At 39.6% G+C, this 17,949-nt stretch overlaps 1 protein-coding gene across 1 annotated transcript in view; it reads left to right on the top strand.

Moving 5' to 3' along the window:
• ALDH1A2 (aldehyde dehydrogenase 1 family member A2) overlaps positions 1–17,949 on the top strand; it is a 95,826-nt gene that overhangs the window by 43,819 nt on the left and 34,058 nt on the right. Inside the window, exons 5-7 of the mRNA XM_077881249.1 lie at positions 12,243–12,304; positions 14,313–14,441; positions 14,570–14,683. Of these exons, the coding sequence (XP_077737375.1) occupies positions 12,243–12,304; positions 14,313–14,441; positions 14,570–14,683 (305 nt within the window). The remainder of the gene's footprint in view (positions 1–12,242; positions 12,305–14,312; positions 14,442–14,569; positions 14,684–17,949) is intronic.

Below are 17,949 nucleotides of genomic sequence, written 5' to 3'. Positions count from 1 at the left end.
CTCTGACAGCATCTTTAATTCTGTACATGGACAGTCCACACCTAAGTGCAGGGGAAGCCACTTCCATCAGCACAGCAGTCAGCTAAGGCCCAGGTGGAGTTGTCAGCTGCTGAGTGCTCAGCACTCTGCTTTGTGAGGTGCTGGGGGTGTGGAGAGGTGTCAGATGTGGGGAAATCAGGGCAGATTCCAAGAACATTAAGACTTGGTCCTTTGCCTCTGAAACATGAGATCTACATGTTTGGAAGAAAGTACTCTAAAATGTTAACAGTTGTCTCTTAGTGGTGAGATTGTGGATGATTTATGTCTCTTTCTCTGTATTTTCTCTGTATTTTCTATAATGAGCATGAATTACTATCACAGTCGGTAAAAACAACAACCATCCTTTCTTTTAAGATCCAAGTTAGGAGATAGAACCAACAACACAAACGCATATCTCTGTGGGAAAGTGACAATCAGGTGCTGAGCCATGTGGCTTGGCCGGTCAGTGCCATAGTCCTATAAAGGGGAGGGAAAGTGTCCAAGCCAGGTTTGCTGGTGGACAGGTCCTGATCACATGCTAACCATAGCTAACACCTGATCGAGGGCTTTCACAGCAACCCCCAAAGGGCAGGCAGCATTATTAGCATCCTCACTGACGAAGGGAGAAACTGAGGCCTAGTGAAGTTAAGCTGTGTTCCGAATTCGCCAGCAAGCAACTTGTAGAGCTGAAATCCTGACATTAGAGTCCGGTGAATCACTTCACAAGCTGATTCATTTTAGATCCTGGGAGGAAGAAAGAACACAAGAGGAAATGAGCAACTGAAGGAGATACGAAGGTGAACAGACATAAGGAAAGGAAATAATGTTCATTGAGTGGCTCCTGGTGGCTGCTAAGTGCTGTGCCAGGTACTCTTACCTGTGATCTCCGGAAAACAGCCTGCTTTCTGTGGGTATGCTAGGAGGAGTAGAAAGTAGGGCTGGGCACTTTGGGGTGCCTCATGAGGGCCTTCCTAGGCCAAGTGTTGGTTTATCGGGAAAGGGAGTGGCTGGCTGGTAGTGCAGATGCCTTGGAGCCGTGCTACTCAGACTTTGATGCATGTATGTATTGCCTGGGGGCAGTTTCTGATGGAATAGGTCTGGGTGGGGGCTGAGATTCTGCATTCCTAATCAGCTGCCAGATGATGCCTCTGCAGGTGGTTCTCTGTCTTGAGCAGCGAGTAAAGGATAGAGACCAGCACCAGCCAAGTGGCTGTTGTGGTGCTTCATTCAGGCATGGGGCAAGAAGTCACAGTGAGAGTGGAGAAGGCACAGAGGTGAGACTTGAAAGGTCTGTTTTCAAATGACCTCCACAGGGGCACCTGGTTAGCTCAGTGGTTGAGCGTTTGCCTTCAGCTCAGGTCGTGATCCCGGGGTCCTGGGATCAAGTCCCGTATCAGGCTCCCCTCTTCCTCTGCCTGTGTCTCTGCCTCTCTCTTTCTGTGGCTCTCATGACTAAATAAATAAAATAATAAATAAATAAATAAATAAATAAATAAATAAATAAATAAACCTGATGAATGATGGCCGCACATAGAATGTAAGTCTTTAGAAAATGGGTTTGCAGTTATAGGTACTCTTCCTTGCCATCCAGAGGTTTTACTTGTTCAGCAGACTCAGGATGGAGAGGTTTGCTCCTAGGAAACATCGGACTCTTTGTGCAGTCCTGGCTCTGAGGATATTCCAGAACACCTGTTCTCTAGCAATACCAGCAGGACTTATGAATGGCCTAGGTGGAGCAAGGTTATTATGTGGTATGAGCAAACCTATTGGAGGACTTGAGAATTAAAAGCTTTGTTAAAAACAGAATATGTGTCAGCCTTCTTAGGTTGGCATCTCCTATTTCAGTGTAGAAAGGTAAATTAACAAGACCAAGGCCCTGGTTCCCCCTGCACCCCCACCCCCACCAGCACCATTTCACTATTAAATACATAGTGGGCATTTAAATATATTTTCAAATGATTTACAAGCATCTTAAGAAATAAGGTGAAACAGAAGGCTGAACACACAAATCTTTATTTGGCCTAACAATATCTTAGTGTTCTTTTGCTTTCTTAGGAGAGAAGACCCTAATTAGATAAAGATTTACTGGAGTCTCTGATGTTTGATGCTTGATTTTACTTTATCTGAAAAGAGGCCTCACTGTTTTCATCTGCTGCTCTTTGGAGGTCCTGAGGACATTGAGTAGGAGTTAGAAACACAGGGCTTAGAAAAGGCTGTCACAGTAGTCTCTCTTACCTTTCTTTACTCAAGAACTGGTGTTCTGTCTTTGGAGGGAAAAGTGAGGAATTCTCTTAAATCCTAAATCATTTTTAGTTTCCCTAGTTTTTCTTAAAGTTCATTTAGGGAGCCACCAGGTGAGGGACCCTCGGGAGAGTCAGGAGGTTGGGCGGTGATCCTAGGACGCTGGGGACTTGAGATGCAAGAGCCCTCCTGGGGTACCTCACGCAGATGAGGGAAGGATGGAGGCTCTTGGGAACTTGGCAGCTTTCCTCTCTGTTCTGGGTTTAGGTACATTTGCACTTGCCCATAGGCTACTGAGAATTCAGCTCATAGGCCCCTCTGGGGCTAGTGCAGTGCTTAGGGAACCTAGCTGGACTGAACTGGGGTGAGGCGGTGTAGGGGAAGATCAGAGAAAGGGGGGGTCATTATTATTCACTTATTTATTCTCACATGTGTTCAGTCAATCCGTTTGTGTTTGTCATTGTAAATCCATAATTTAACATCAGCTTCATTTTGTCCCTCATTCTTGACTTTTCCAACTGAACTCTGGAATATAAGAAGGTTATTTATTAGTCTTTAACCATGCGGCCTTTATTGTGTTACATACATTTCTTTGTGAAATACCCTAATTTTACATTTGGAATTATAAAGGAATAATGTAGTTTATATTTGCATAGTAGTTGATCTTGTAAAATGTTCTTACAGCCACAGGACCTCTGTGATTCTGTGGGTGATCCTGTGAAGCAGGTTGGGTTTTTAAAAGTATTGTGGGCAGCCCGGGTGGCTCAGCAATTTAGTGCTGCCTTCAGCCCAGGTTGAGATCCTGGAGGCCTGGGATCGAGTCCCATGTCAGGCTCCCTGCATGGAGCCTGCTTCTTCCTCTGCCTTGTGTTTCTGCCTCTCTCTTTCTCTGTGTGTCTCTCATGAATAAATAAATAAAATCTTTTAAAAAAAAGTATTGTACCCATTTTACAGATAAGAAAATGAGACAGCAAGGGTTTAGTGTCTTGAACAAGATTACGTGGCTAGTAGGTGGCAGGCCTGAGAGTCTCGTTCTGCCTGAACCGTTATAGACCTTCTTACGGGGATTGGTTCAGCAGGATGGGAAGATGAAGAGGCCAGTCACCCTGGTGAACTCTCTAACACTGCAGATTTTTAGATTAATACACTTTTGATTCTTGTTATTCCATGGTAGTTATATTCTGTAAAGTTGGCTTGGACACTAATCAGCAAATACCGAACCGTTGCTTCTAGAGGAAATGCGGGAATGAAGGATATCCTATGGTTCGCCCAGCTTAGTATCTGTGGCAGTAAAGGGTAAGAACCAAGAAGAGTAAGAAGAATCGAATCATTGTCTCCTTCACTCCTTCCCAGTTAGGGAGGCAGGAGAGCTGTCATATCTTGGGAAGAACTTTTCCTTCATCTCCTCTCACAGGCATCGTCTTTAGTCTCTGTCATTCACTCTTTCCTCCATGCATTCATTCATTCGACAGTTTTGTTTTGTTGTGTTTTCTTTGCTTGTTTGTTTTTGAGCATCTGCTGTGTTTCATGTCCTGTGAAACTCTCCTTGCACTGGAGATACAAAGGTGAGTAAGTGAGATGCTTAACGAGTAGTAAAACAAGTAAGTAGATAAGCAATTGAGGTACGGTGTGGCACATCCACGTATGGAAGCATGAAGTTCAATGGGGCTCCATAGGAGAGGCGTCTCACCCAGTATTAAGGCTTCCTGGAGAAGACAGTGGGATGAACAAGGTAACGTCTAAGAGGGCAGTTAAGTGAAGATGGAAGTAGGGCCATCATGGGTGGTGGTAGTAGCCTGTGCAGAGTATGGAGGGAGGACAGTGCAGTGTGGTAGTGGGCATGACGGTATAGCCAGGTGGAGAGGATAGTGAGGTTCTGGGGCCTGGTAAACCACGCTACAGCAATGGTGAATCACTGAATTATTTTAAATAGACAAATGCCTTGATCAAAATTGCATTGTACAGAGAGCACTTTACTTAGAGCAAGGACCTGCTTTTTTACCCTCCCCCCTGAAGGGTACCTTACCTTTAGAGTATTTGAGAACACGAGAAACAGGTTATGGCAAGAGCACTTTGAACCTTCCACTGGACAGCTGTTTCTCCCTCCAAATTGAAAGCTTCTCCCATCCATCCCCATTGCCTCTCACACAAGGCCCATAGTGGAAGAACATCACGGAGTCATGCAGCATCAGTGTGATTCACAAGGGTCTCGATGTTGTTCACTTGTCAACACTGGTTTTTATTTCCTGCCATGGTATTCAGTGGAGCTATTCTTTCTGACCATAAATCTTAAGCTTGATCCTTTTACTATGGCTCCTCCTAATTATGCTGATAAATAATAATCATTACTATGATTTATTGATCACTTCGTGCCCACTATATTATCTCTCATCTCATAGCAGTCCTGCAGGGGGAATACTATTGTACCCATTTTGATTATTTTTAACCTATATCAAAATCCTCTGCTGCTTCTCATGCCCACAGACTCCTTATAATGGAGAAAGAATCCAAGCTTGTTTTCCGTTTACCGAAGGAGAAATGCAGGTTAATCTATTTGCATGACTTAAGATTTTTTTCTGTAACACGTGTTGATTTTATTGATTTTGTGATATGTAAGCAGGGAAATGTCCATGCTTTAAGCTGAATTCTGAGACAAAGATGGCCTTGTGATACATTAGCAGAGGCTAAAAAATCTACCCAGACCATATGTGATTATTTATCTACTATACCCTCTTTCCGTTTAACCTTTTAAACTACAGTATGGGCTGAAAATGTGCAGACATTGACTCAGATCATAAGGTATTGCCTTCAGCAGCTCAATCTAGTTTAGTGCTGTTGACAGAGAATGTGTATGGTCAGGTATTTTGTTCACTCGGGCTGAGATTAAGGAGCTTTTTACTCTGCCCACCCAAAGAGAAGAAGCTGACGTCGTCAGTGGGACCTGAATTGCTAGTGACAGGAAGTTGTGAAGTCTGGCCCACATGTAACTTCTTTGAGAAGTGAAGGTTAAGAAAGACCTGAGGCCAGTCTACTCATTTTTCGGACAAAGAAACTGAGGTCAAGAAGTCACTTTTTTTCACAACCACTTAACGGAGTGGTGGTGAAACTAAGATATCTTCATGACTCAGGAGTACGTAATTTAACTTCTGAGAAGCTACTGTCAGACTCCTGGGAAGAATAGTGGTAACACCACTATATGCTAACACCAAGTCTCAGTGTTTCCATAGGCATTTATAGGGTTTATCATTATAGCTGTAAATGTTTAGTGAGGTCTGTGCAGTGTCAAAATACATAGATATTTGCTAGGGGACATAATGGGAGAGCTCAGTGGAATTGGTCTAATTGTTCAATACTGGGGTCATCAAAAGAGTTATTTACTCCTTGAAACACGGGTTAGAGAGTCCATTCACTGAATTGTGTTTAACAGATTTTTATGCTATTAAATAAACTCACTTTTAGTGAGTATATAAAATTTGCTGCAGTTCTTGAAATACTCTTAGTATTATAATCGGAAGCTATTTCTTGAGGTCTGTATTAGATAAATTTCTCCTCAATTTCTGGCACATTTCACATTTTACTGATTTTATTGACATATTGTCTAAATATACTCTAGTTCATAGAGAGTGTGCCAGTGGCAGATATTCCTATGAGAATAAAAATTCTGTAAAATAATTATTTCAAGCAACAATAAAATTTGCCTTAGCAAGGATAACTCTGCAGGAATAATTCAAATAATTCAGTTCTGATTAACTAAATAATTTCTGTCTCTCCTATATAATTTGACAAGTTCCCATCAAAGAACATAGAACAATGGCTTACCATTTCCCAAATACAGGCGAGGTTTACTCTATTACTCAAGGCTTTTCTCAATATAATTCTAGAAATGGCTCAATCTACACATAGTCAATAAAATTTGATCCATAGGTCAACCAGATTCTTGGTATAATAAAATACTTAATTGTAAGATTTTAATATTCTTCAGGAATTGTAAAAATTCAAATATAAAAACATCTCAGAGAAGTTGTCTCTGGATGTATCTTAAACTCCTTTCAAGAGCAGTATCCATTACTCTGTATTTTTTGCTTTTTCAAGTGAAAGAAATAGGAGGCTGAGAGATAAAATTCCTACATGTATGATTTTGTATTTCTAGTTTGGTATCTCATCTCTTCTGTAGTTTTCCCCACCATAGTTATGTTCTAACTTGTTGGCTCAGAATTTGGCATCCAGAACATTCTTCTGGTATTCTCATCAAATACAGTCTTTCTTGCAGAGTCTGAGCTCTCCCTGTAATACTTATTTAGTAAGAAGACCTAAAATCATCATAACCTTAAAACAGAGTATCTGAGTTTGGGTGGAGATTTTTCTTTTCTTTTCCTTTTTTTTTTTTTTTTCCCCAGAGAAGTGTGCAGAGGGAAAGAGAGGAGCTTAAGCAGGCTCCGCACCCAGCACAGAGCCCAACACATGGCTGATCTCACAACCCCAAGATCATGATCTGAGCTGAAATCAAGAGTCAGCCACTTAACTGACTAAGACACTCAGGCGCCCTGAGATTGTTTTCTACATGGAGCTGAAGCACTTCTATATAGCACAAAGCTAGAGAAATGAAGGGAATACCCTTTAAGTCATCTTGCCATATTTAGAGAACATTATTAACAACTATGGGAAGATGGGCTGTAAGTTTCTCTTAGAGAAGAGTACTCATTATGTAGCATCTTAGGTATATGAGAAAGAGTTGACTCTGCTTCCATGAAGAGGAGAGAGGCACTCAGTCCTGCGCTGCCCCATCTGAGGGGAGGAGGTGTTACTCTGCAGTGTTCCCTTTGTTTCTTAGATAGTGGAGTTTATGTGAGTTCTCTGCGTCCACAATAACAAATGCTCAAAAAATCATCTTCAGTCATCACAAAAAGGTTATCATTTTTCCCTTATTTGCACAGCTAGACATCATGCTGTCATTATGTGCTTTGTGATATCCACCTAAATCCAACCTCTCTTCACAGAAGAGTCTTTAATATATTTCTAAGGGGAATGAACTTGAAATCTGATGACCTAGTTTCAAGTCCAGGAGCCACAGTAACCAAGTTAAATCACTTTAGACTTAACCTCTCTGTGCCATTTTTTCTCTACTTACAAAATACTCATAATAACTATTGCCCTATATTTTTTTCATACAGTTGAGTATGAAATGAGATAAGAATGTGAAAATAGTTTGTAAAGCTCTATAGAAGTACACATTTTTGTTCTTGTTTTAGTATTTTTAAAATATTAAGATTGATGAGATTCTCCTACACTTCAGCTCACTTCAGGCAAATTAGTAGAGTTATCAGAGAGGCAAACAGTAAATAAACAGACATGAAGTCAGCAGCTGTGGGTCATCATGATACCCATGGACCCTCTTTGCTCTTTTGGTTCCTATGAACCTCACTACTTGGAGTGGGGTCTGTTGATCAGAAGCACCATAATTGGCTGGGAGCTTGTAGAAATGCAGACTCTCAGGTCCTACCCCAGACTTACTAATTCAAAATCTGCATTTTAACAAGCTCTCCAGGTGCTTCATATACACATTTAAATGTGAGAAGTACAGTAGCATACCACATGGCACTGGAGCATGCAAGATTATTCTACACAGTAAAGTAGTGAACACCTTTCATTTTAATTATTAGGTTTGAAGAAAATATTGCTAGTTCACAAAACCGATTTTTTCAAGGTGAGGCTAATTTACATATTTCTAAAAGATTATTTAACAAATTATTAAGTAACAGTAAGTGATACACTTGGATGAGATAAAAATTATGAAGGTGTCTCTTGAGTGATTGGCCTTTGGTAACAGTAGCGTACAAGCTTGGTGGGATACAGGGCAGTCCAAGTAGCTTGAAGGACCTCTGTGGTGTAGTTGGCCCTAGCCAAGGGTATGTGTAGAAGGCATAGCTCTCATGTTTGCCAGGCATCTCTAGACAGTCTCAGGGTGTCCAGAATCATCTTCCAATAACCAGATTATTCAAGCTCAGGGCCCTTTATCTCTTTTACCCAGATTCTTTGGGGAAGAGTTCAAGCACCCAAAATGTCCTTGATATCTTTATTTCCTACTTAGAGGAGCTGTAGGGATAGAAGACTCTTCAGTCCATTCTTTGTGCCAACTGTTAGCTGAGCGTCAGATCTATGGACAGTTCATCCAAGGAAGTGTTCATTCCCCATAGTTCAGTTTCTCTTGAGACACAACTATGGAGTCAGGTTCAATTCCTTACAAGGTCAGCTTTGTCAGATTTCACCTACATTTGTTTTCTCTTTCATTTCTTCAGCAACTTTCAAAATGATGCAAGTGATACAACTAAATTATTCAGCTCTTAGAATATACAGGGGTTGGAGGGGGACATGCTTCACCTGAACTGCTTCAGTTCCCACGTGTGCTGCCACAGGGAATGCCTGTGGTGTTCTTCAGTTCAGATTCCCATCTTTTTCTCAGCCCATTTGCTCCCCTTCTTGCCATTATACTCTGGTTCTGTCGTCTGTGATTATCCATCCGGAGCCGGCGCCATAGCCAAGTTACAGTTTAGTTGGGAAGAATTTCCATGTAAATGAAACCATCTAGCCTCTTGATCAGGATTATTGTTCCTTTTGAAAAATCTTCCAAGAATAGCCTGATATCACATTTATATCTCACACACATACAGAAAAGTGAAGCAGTAAAAGATACTGATATTAAAATTAAAAAAAAATTCTCCAGAGATTGTAAATTGAAAAAGCGTAGTGACTTATAAAGAACAAAGCTAAGATAGTTGATTTGATTTTTTAAAAATATTTTAATTATTCATGAGAGACACAGAGAGAGAGGCAGAGACATAGAGAGAGAAGCAGGCTCCCTGTAAGGATCCCAATGTGGGACTCGATCCCAGGACCCCAGGATCATGTCCTGAGCTGAAGGCAGAAACTCAACCACTGAGCCACCCAGGCATCCCTTGATTTGATTTTTAAAGTATTACTCAGACTTCTTATTGTAATTCTATGGACAGTTTCCACATTTGGGTTTTTTGTTTAAATGGAGATATGGGCTAAAATAATTCCCACCCAACAGTTGTTCCCTAATTTCTTCCATTTAAAGCAATGCCATAAAACAAAATATGCACAAATTAGGAAAAAACCTCATATATACATATTACAAAGACCTGATTTCCTTAATATATATACGTAGAGTTCCTCAAATGACTAGAAAGTTGAATAACCCTATAGAAAAAAGACAAAAGATATAAATCTGAAGAAAATAATTGCAAATGGCCAGCAAACATGAGAAGATACTCATGCCATGTATCTCTCATGAAACTCAAATCAAAACAAGGTGTCATTTTCCACCTGTCACGTTTACTGAAATTAAAATGTTTGAGAAGCCCCAGTGTTGGGACACCTGGGTGGCTCAGTGGTTGAGCATCTGCCTTTGGCTCAGGTTGTGATCCCAGGGTCCTTGGATCGAGTCCCACACCAGACTCCCCACAGGAAGATTGCTTCTCCCTCTGCCTATGTCTCTGCTTCTCTCTCTCTGTGTCTCTCATGAATAAATAAAATCTTTAAAAAAGAAAAGAAAAGCCCCAGTGTCAAAGGATAGGAAAAAATACTTTGTTGTTGGAATTATAAATTGTGTAACTTTTCTGAAGGATAATTTGGCAGTAGTTATCAAAATGTGAAATGCACGTACATATACACTTTGACCATGAAATTCCCCAGATATGCAAAGATAATGTAAAATGATCATGTTTAAAACATTATTTATAATAGCCTAAACTGAAAGCAATCTCTGTCCCTCAGGACAGTTTATAGTAGTACAAGTATTTATTGAGCCAGTAGAATAGCATTCAGCAATTTAAAAAATGTGTAAGCCATATATGAAAAAAAGGTGAGAAAAAATATAGAAGACTGTGAATAATACGATCACATTTATATTTTTTTAAAGCCTGAGGGAGAAATAAAAGTATGCTACATATACTTGTATGTGAAGGGGAAAATAAAGGTTCTTTGAAAAGATGCACCGCAACAGATATTCTGAATTCTGTGAATTCTGGGAAGAATTCCAGGAGAGAGAGAGAGAGAGAGAGAGAGACCTTTCATTATTTTAAAATGCCTAGTATTGAATTTAATTAAAACAGTTCTGTGTGATAAATAGGAGTGGTTTAGTCGTGTTGAGAGACAAGGATAAACAATCACTTCCTTTCTCTTCCCCCAACCGACACACTCCTCCTGTCCCTACTTCATCCTCATTTTGAATATTAATGTTCTTCAGGAGAATTAACTGACGGTCTTCACTTTCCCTGCAGGACAGCTTTTGAGACAGAAAACAAATATGAGTGAAGTGGCCAAAGGGTTGGAGTTTGAGGGAAAAACAAACACTTTGTCCAGTACTGACATTGAAGTGTCTTATGCTAAATTCAGCTAAGATGTGATATATATATATATATATATATATATATATATATATATATATCCATCGTGTGTATGAATGAAATATTATCCAGCCATCAAAAAGAATAAAATCTTGCCATGTGCAACTATGTGGATGGAGCTAGAGTATATTATGCTAAGTGAAATAAGAAATAATATACTAGAGTATATTATGCTCAGAGAAAGACAAATACCATATGATCTCACTCAAATGTCGAATTTGAGAAAGAAAACATGAACCTATGGGAAGGAGGAAAAGAAAGAAGAGAGGGAAACAAGCCATAAGTGACTCTTAATGACAGAGAACAAACTCAGGGTTGATGGAGGAAGGTAGGTGGGGAATGAGTATTGAAGAGGACACTTGTGGGGATGAGCGCTGGGTGTTGTATGGAAGTGATGAATCATTGAATTCTACTCCAGAAACCAGAATTGCACTATATGTTCACTAACAAAATTTAAATAAATGAAAAAATAATAGTGTTTGACACAGAATCTATTAGGCATCACTGATGGCTGTACAAGTTGATACAACATCTAGGGAGGTCAAGTCAAAAGATTTATTACTGTTTAATATGAACATATGCTTGCTTTCAGCAATTCCACCTCAAGGAATTGATCAAACACATGTGTACATGTACATAAAGATGAAATAGTTCATTGCAGCAGTGTTCATACTAGCAAAAGACTGGAAATAATCTAAATATTCATTAACAATAGACTGTTTCAATAAATAATACATATATAAACAAATTTAAAAATAAAATAATTCACATAAACATAATGGCATTTTCCTAAAGAAAAATTTGGTTTGGATTTCCTGGGTAATTATTCCAATTGCTCCTCTAGTGAAAGTAAGGTTATTAAATCGTCCTCATTTCCATGACTAATTTGAGGGTGGAGTCTTTGGGTTTTTGAAAGAATCTTTTTTGAGATAGACTTTTGCCTTCTTGAAAAAGGCCTGGACATATCTGTGTTCCCCCCAGTGCCCAGAAAGTGTGTTCTGACGCCTGGATTCAATTATTTAAAAAAATCTTTCTTTTACTACTCACTTTTTCTAGTTGACTCCCATTTAAAATTTACCCAGTAGCATTTTACTTAGATTTTTTTTTTATTACTTCAGAAAGTTATTTAAAATGTTGAGGTACCTTTTATTTATTTTTTAAAATTTTTTGAGGTACCTTTTAAATAACTGTTTCACCTTTAGGTATCCTTTTAATACTTGACATAAAATTTAGTATTTACCATGTTCTGGTTCCCGGCCCCTCTACTCCCATCACCTGTCCCCTGCCCCCACGTTCCTGGAAGACTGCTTCTAGGGTCATCAACTTGTCCTTCATTTCACCTTTGAGGCACCTTCATCAGTAGTCTGGGTGTCCAGAAGCCATAGCTGGAAACACCCTGTGCCACGTGATAAGCTCTTCTACGACTTTCCTTCACGGTTGAGTAGGATGTTTTCTCAACTTTATTTATGATTTTTTTCATCACCACCCAAATTCTCCCTCTACATATTTTTCTTCTAACCCAACTTCTCTGGTAGTGACCATGCTCCTTTCTTTCAGATGGAGATTATTTTACCTTTACCAGACATGAACCCATTGGAGTGTGTGGACAGATCATTCCGGTGAGTGAATCTCCTCACGCCTCCTATTTATTTTCATTTGAACCAATTCTCTTAAAGACACATAAAACATGGACCTCAGCGAGGTATGCTTTCCATTACTGGGGGAAAAAACTGAGCTCATGTTGTTGACATATCTTTAACAGCCTCCCCGCAAATGCTTATTTGAACAGGTTAATAGGTTTTCGGCTCCGTTACCAGGAGTTGAGTTCTCAAGCCGTGGAATTCTCATGATTAAAATAAGCAAAGCAAAGCCCAGTGTATTAATAACCTGCCCTTGGTTATGGATGTTCATTCTGCTTATGGAAAATTAATGCTTTGTTATATTTGCTTGTTTATTTTTTAGGACTATGACTCACCATCTTTCCAGGCATATTGTTTTATATGGTCTTTTAATCCCATTCTTTCCCACTGTTTCTTTTCACAAGAATCTAGATAGAAGACTCTACAGAAGACACAGCAGTACAATTAACGTCACGGTCATAATTGAAACCATGCCGGGCTGTTGTATGTCTTGTAAAGGGAAATAGATGTAGTGCTTAGTGTTTGGATTGGAACATTAAACATTGTCTTTTTTTTCCCCTCTCTCTCATACACAGCCTTGGCACTGTATAAAACATCATCGAATCTTCCAACAGTACTAGCTAATCATTCTGGCAAGGATTTCAGGGGAGGCTCAAATTAAACGCTTACAGTAGAGACAAGAAGTCTTCTCTTTCCAAAATATAGAAGAAAGTAATCTTTGGCTTGGGGGAGGGGGGGCAAAGATTTTTGAGAGGTTTTAGTATTTTTTTTTAAGAGTTCCACAAGCTGCAGGTTTCTGTGGATTTGATTAGAGAATGAAACAGAAAATGAGAGGTTGGTTTAAGGTCTGCGGCTCCTAAACCACCCAGGGAAATCCCACGTGGATCAGGACAGGGGTGAGGTCTGTCACCTTAATTGCGGGCACTCAAACCTGCTCTTCTCGCCCTTCTCCAGGCTCTCGGAGCTTCAGCTTTCTCTGACAGGACAAGAGCCGCTTGTCAGCCAGCTCCAGCTCAATTACCGCACTCCAAGATTTATATACTGTAGATGGAATTAAAACATCACTGTGGACTCCCAAGTTTATAAACAACTAAGGGGAAAAGAAATTGGGTGTTTGGTGAAGGCAAGACACTTGTATATTTTTGCAAGCTTGCCAGGGCCAGTGAGAATCTTTCAAGGGTGGCAGCTGAGATGCTTCAGGCAGAAACACATTGTGGTCAAGGGCTGAAGCCAGGGGACCAGGATTTCTGTTTTCTTTCTTAATGAAATTATCAATGACACCTGATAGTACTGAGGTTCATCCCTGTGCTTATGACAATACAAGCTTAATATCCTTCTTAAAAAAGCAGTTTAAACTGTTTGAGGTCTCCAATTCAGATACTGGCATGTAGTTCTCCGCCTCCCATTAGTTTATTTTGCAAGGGAAAGAAGACAAATGAGCAGTTTTGCATACTCACCAGTCAATAGGGCTTCTTTTCTGTCCTTGCATGCTTTGTGACAATACCTGTATCTAAAGAAAAGGCACCACCTTGAAGTGCACGTTGACTTAACAGCCAGTTTTCTTTTCTAGCTCTTCCGCACCCAGTCTGAAATTCCTGATATAAAATCACAAATGCAAGAAAAAAGCTTTCATACACAAGAACTTACGGGAACCAAAGTCTCATTTTAAAAAACCTATAAAACGATAACAGTGAAAAACCAAACAAAAACAAAGAAAAAACAAAGACTCCCTTTTCACCATGAGATTTCCTTTGGTGGGTCGTTGGGCTATAGTAATTTGCTGAACAGAGAGAAAAGGAGAGATTTTCAAGGTCACTCCTATTCTCTTCTTAATGAAGTCATTAAAATACCCAAACATCTATACTTTGTGGTGGGACAAGATTTATGTTGAGGACCAGTCTGAGAAATCCGAGCAGTCACAGCTTGAAAACGCAGTCGTAGAGGAATATTTTTTCATTTATCAACCTTGAGTTTTTTTTCCTTTCAGTGGAACTTCCCCCTGCTGATGTTTGCTTGGAAAATTGCTCCCGCTCTTTGCTGTGGCAATACAGTAGTTATTAAACCAGCAGAACAAACACCACTCAGCGCGCTCTACATGGGAGCCCTCATCAAAGAGGTAAGAGAAGCCGACTTTAGGAGCGGCTCCCACTCCCCTCGTAGTTGGGGCCTCTACTGGAGCATATCCGATTTAATGTGCTTCCTCAGCTCTCACAGGCCACATTTCCTCCGATTCTGTTTTGTTAGGCTGGCTTTCCGCCGGGAGTCATCAATATTTTGCCAGGATACGGGCCAACGGCTGGGGCAGCCATAGCTTCTCACATTGGCATCGACAAGATTGCGTTCACAGGGTCAACTGAGGTAGGTAGCTGAGAAGCCATGGGTTGAGGGACTGTCCTGCAAATGAGAGGGTTTGAAAGAAGACGTTATGTGTTACCTATAGGCGGGACACCAAAAGGGCAGGGAGTGTCCAAGCCCTCAAAGGGTGGTGGGGGTACTTGCTGGAAGACCTGAGAGTGGCAAAGTAAAGCTGTGCATTGACCTTCCGATGGTGCGGCTCTTGGGGCCTTTTTCGTGATGCCATCTGTGTAAAACCTGTCCCAGAAAACACAAAAACACCCTGTTATATTTCAAAAGGAAAAGAACACTTCTCAGAGGCAGAAAGAAGCACACAAACAAAATCTATCCCAGAAGCTGAGACTCTAAACACTTTTCTGAGTCAAGGACATTAATGGCAGAAGCCGGTTAAGAAACTGGAAGTCCAAACGAATCTCCAGTAGAGATTAAAATGGAAACACAGTGCTCTTTCTCTTCACTATTTCACCAAACCTGTAGATGCAGTTGGCATCTATGCCCATGAGCCGTAAGGGATGGTGAAGAGCACAGGAGTCAGCAAACATTTCCAGTAAAAGGCCGGATAGCAACTATTAGAGACCTTGCAGGTAATGTGGTTTCTGTTGGGACTACTCACTCTGCCCTCATAAAGCTTGAAGCAGCAGTCATAGGTGATGGCCAAGCTGAGCATGACCTCAGGCCCAGAAAGCTGTATTTATAGATACTGAAATTTGAATATCATATAATTTTTACACATCCCAAAATAATAATCTTCTTTTGATTCTGCCCCGCCCGCCCCCAACCATTTAAAAAACACAAAAACTGTTTTTAGTTTGCAGACCATACTAAAAGAGGCAGTAGGCTAAATTCGGCTCGCGGGCCATAGTTTGTGCTTAGAAAGATTTATTACAAAATGTTACTCTAAATGTCTTGGTTCAGGTAACAGAGATGATAAGAAAGAAGGTCTGATTGATTGTTTCAAGTAGAACTTCACAGATGACATCCCCATTCAACAAAAGATGCGTGCAGATCTGGAACAGTGCTGCCTAACAGAAATACAATGACAGTAACATTTGTAATTTAAAATTTGCTATTGGCCCCATGAAAAAAGTTTAAAACAAGTGAAATTAATTATAACAAAATATTTTATTTAATCCAGTATTTCCAAAGTATTATCATTTCCACTTATGATCAATATAAAAAGTCACTGTCACAGTATTTTGCATTCTGTTTCTGGCATATATTTTACATTTACACACATCTCAATGCACACTAGCCCCTTTGTGGGTGCTCTGAGCCACATGTGGCTAGTGACTACCACACTGAACAGCACAGGCATAGGGGCTTGACTCTATCAGCGGATGCATTGAATGATACTTGGTTAAATTGACTCATGTTAAAAATTTTCCTGAGAGATTGGTTAATAAACCTGTTAATTTATAGTTAGAGATTCTTGAGTTTTAGGTTTATAAAGAGTTAACCTTGTTTCCAAACCTCATATTCTAGTTGTACTTGTTACAGTAATTTGCAGTTTTAATGAAATATATAAACCAAAATTGTGGACGTGAAAGGAAATTAGAGTTCCTATTTAAGCTAAGTCTGGTGCTTTGAAAAGATTTGCTAAGGGCTAGATGCCTTAAAAACTGCAATCAACTAGGAGTGGGCAAGACAATTATAAAAAGTTGGGGGAAAATATAAAGCTAGATAGAATGTGCACCTGGCTTGCTTTGCAAATATTTTTAAGTCTTCGATCCACTTTAAAGAAACTGAAACCAGAAATCCTAAACAGTGTTTTAGGGGTATAGTTTCATCAGAAAGGAAAGGTAAACCCATAATTAAAGAAAAGTCCTTGGTTCCATATCCAAAGACTAGAGAATGAACGTACATATTTTTTAAATTAAAATGAAATATCTAAAGACCTTTCCCTGCTTTAACCTTTTTAAAAATTAACCAGTCATGGGGCATCTGGGTGGTTCAGCCGGTGAAGCATCCAAATCTTGATTGTGGCTATGATCATGATCTCAGGGTGGTGAGATCGAGCCCCATGTCTGGCTCCATGCTGGACATGGAGTCTGCGTAAGATTTTCTCTCTCCCTCTCTTTCTGCTCCTTCTTGCATTTGCATGCTTGCATGCTCACGCAGACGTACTCTCTCTCTCTCAAAAATTAATTAACTAATTAATTAATTAATTAACCAGTCAGTGGTCCAGATTGAGTCAGTTTAGGGCTTTCTACTGTATAATATTTCTTTAATAATATGAGATCGTAATATATAAAATGAGATATAGCAGCTTATATGCAGTAGTTACAGATCTCCTTCATTCATTTTAAGAGCTGAGTGGCATACTCTTGCGTCAGTGTATCATCATAGTTCAATTAATCCTTACTAATATACACTTCAGGGTTTTAGGAGGCTTTTTTTCACTTTTTTTCGCTATCACACAGATCCCTGAAATGAAAATCTTTGGAGATCTAAGATAAATTTTTTTTCATACATATTAGACATTCTGCTAGATACAGTTTAGAAATGGAATTGTGAAATAAAAGAATGTTTATGTTTTAATTTGCTTATTACCAAGAATGCATTAGAGTGATGGTTTCATTTATAAAATCTCATTATGTATTAAGTATGCTAATTCTGTGTTCCTTGTAGGATTTGCAAATACTCTCAGTTCTTTGCTTTTTAACTTTTCAAAAATAGAATTATTTGCCATGCACAAGTTTTAAATTTGTGTGTAGTCTTTTCTTTTATTCTTTTCATGGCTTCTGGGTTTCCTGTCATCCTTAAAGAAATCCTTTTAAGATGATACAGATGGTACTTAACATTTTCTTTCAGTATCTTTATAGTTTTGTTTTGTTTAATTCTTTAATCTGGTTGGAGTTTATTTGCTTGTGTAATGAAAGGTGAGACCTAAATTTATTTTTTATTTTTATAAGTTTTCATTTAAATTCCAGTTAACATACACTGTAATACTTCAAATTGTACAATGTAGTGATACAACACTTCCATACCATACCCAGTCCTCATCACAAGTGCACTCCTTAATCCCCATCACCTATCACCTATTCCACCCATCCCACCCCTACCCCTACCCCTACCCCCACTCCCACCCCAGTAACCATCAGTATGTCATCTACAGTTAAGAGTTTGTTTCTTGGTTTGCCTCTCTCTCTCTTTCTCTGTCTCTTTTCCCTTTGCTCATTTGTTCTGTTTCTTAAATTCCACACATGAGTGAAATCATATGGTATTTGTCTTTGACTGACTTATTTCACTTAGCATTATACTCTCTAGAT

This window comes from Canis aureus, chromosome 32 (assembly GCF_053574225.1).
Source record: "Canis aureus isolate CA01 chromosome 32, VMU_Caureus_v.1.0, whole genome shotgun sequence".
Classification (NCBI taxonomy): Eukaryota; Metazoa; Chordata; class Mammalia; order Carnivora; family Canidae; genus Canis; species Canis aureus.
This window is presented reverse-complemented; position numbering and strand designations above follow the sequence as displayed.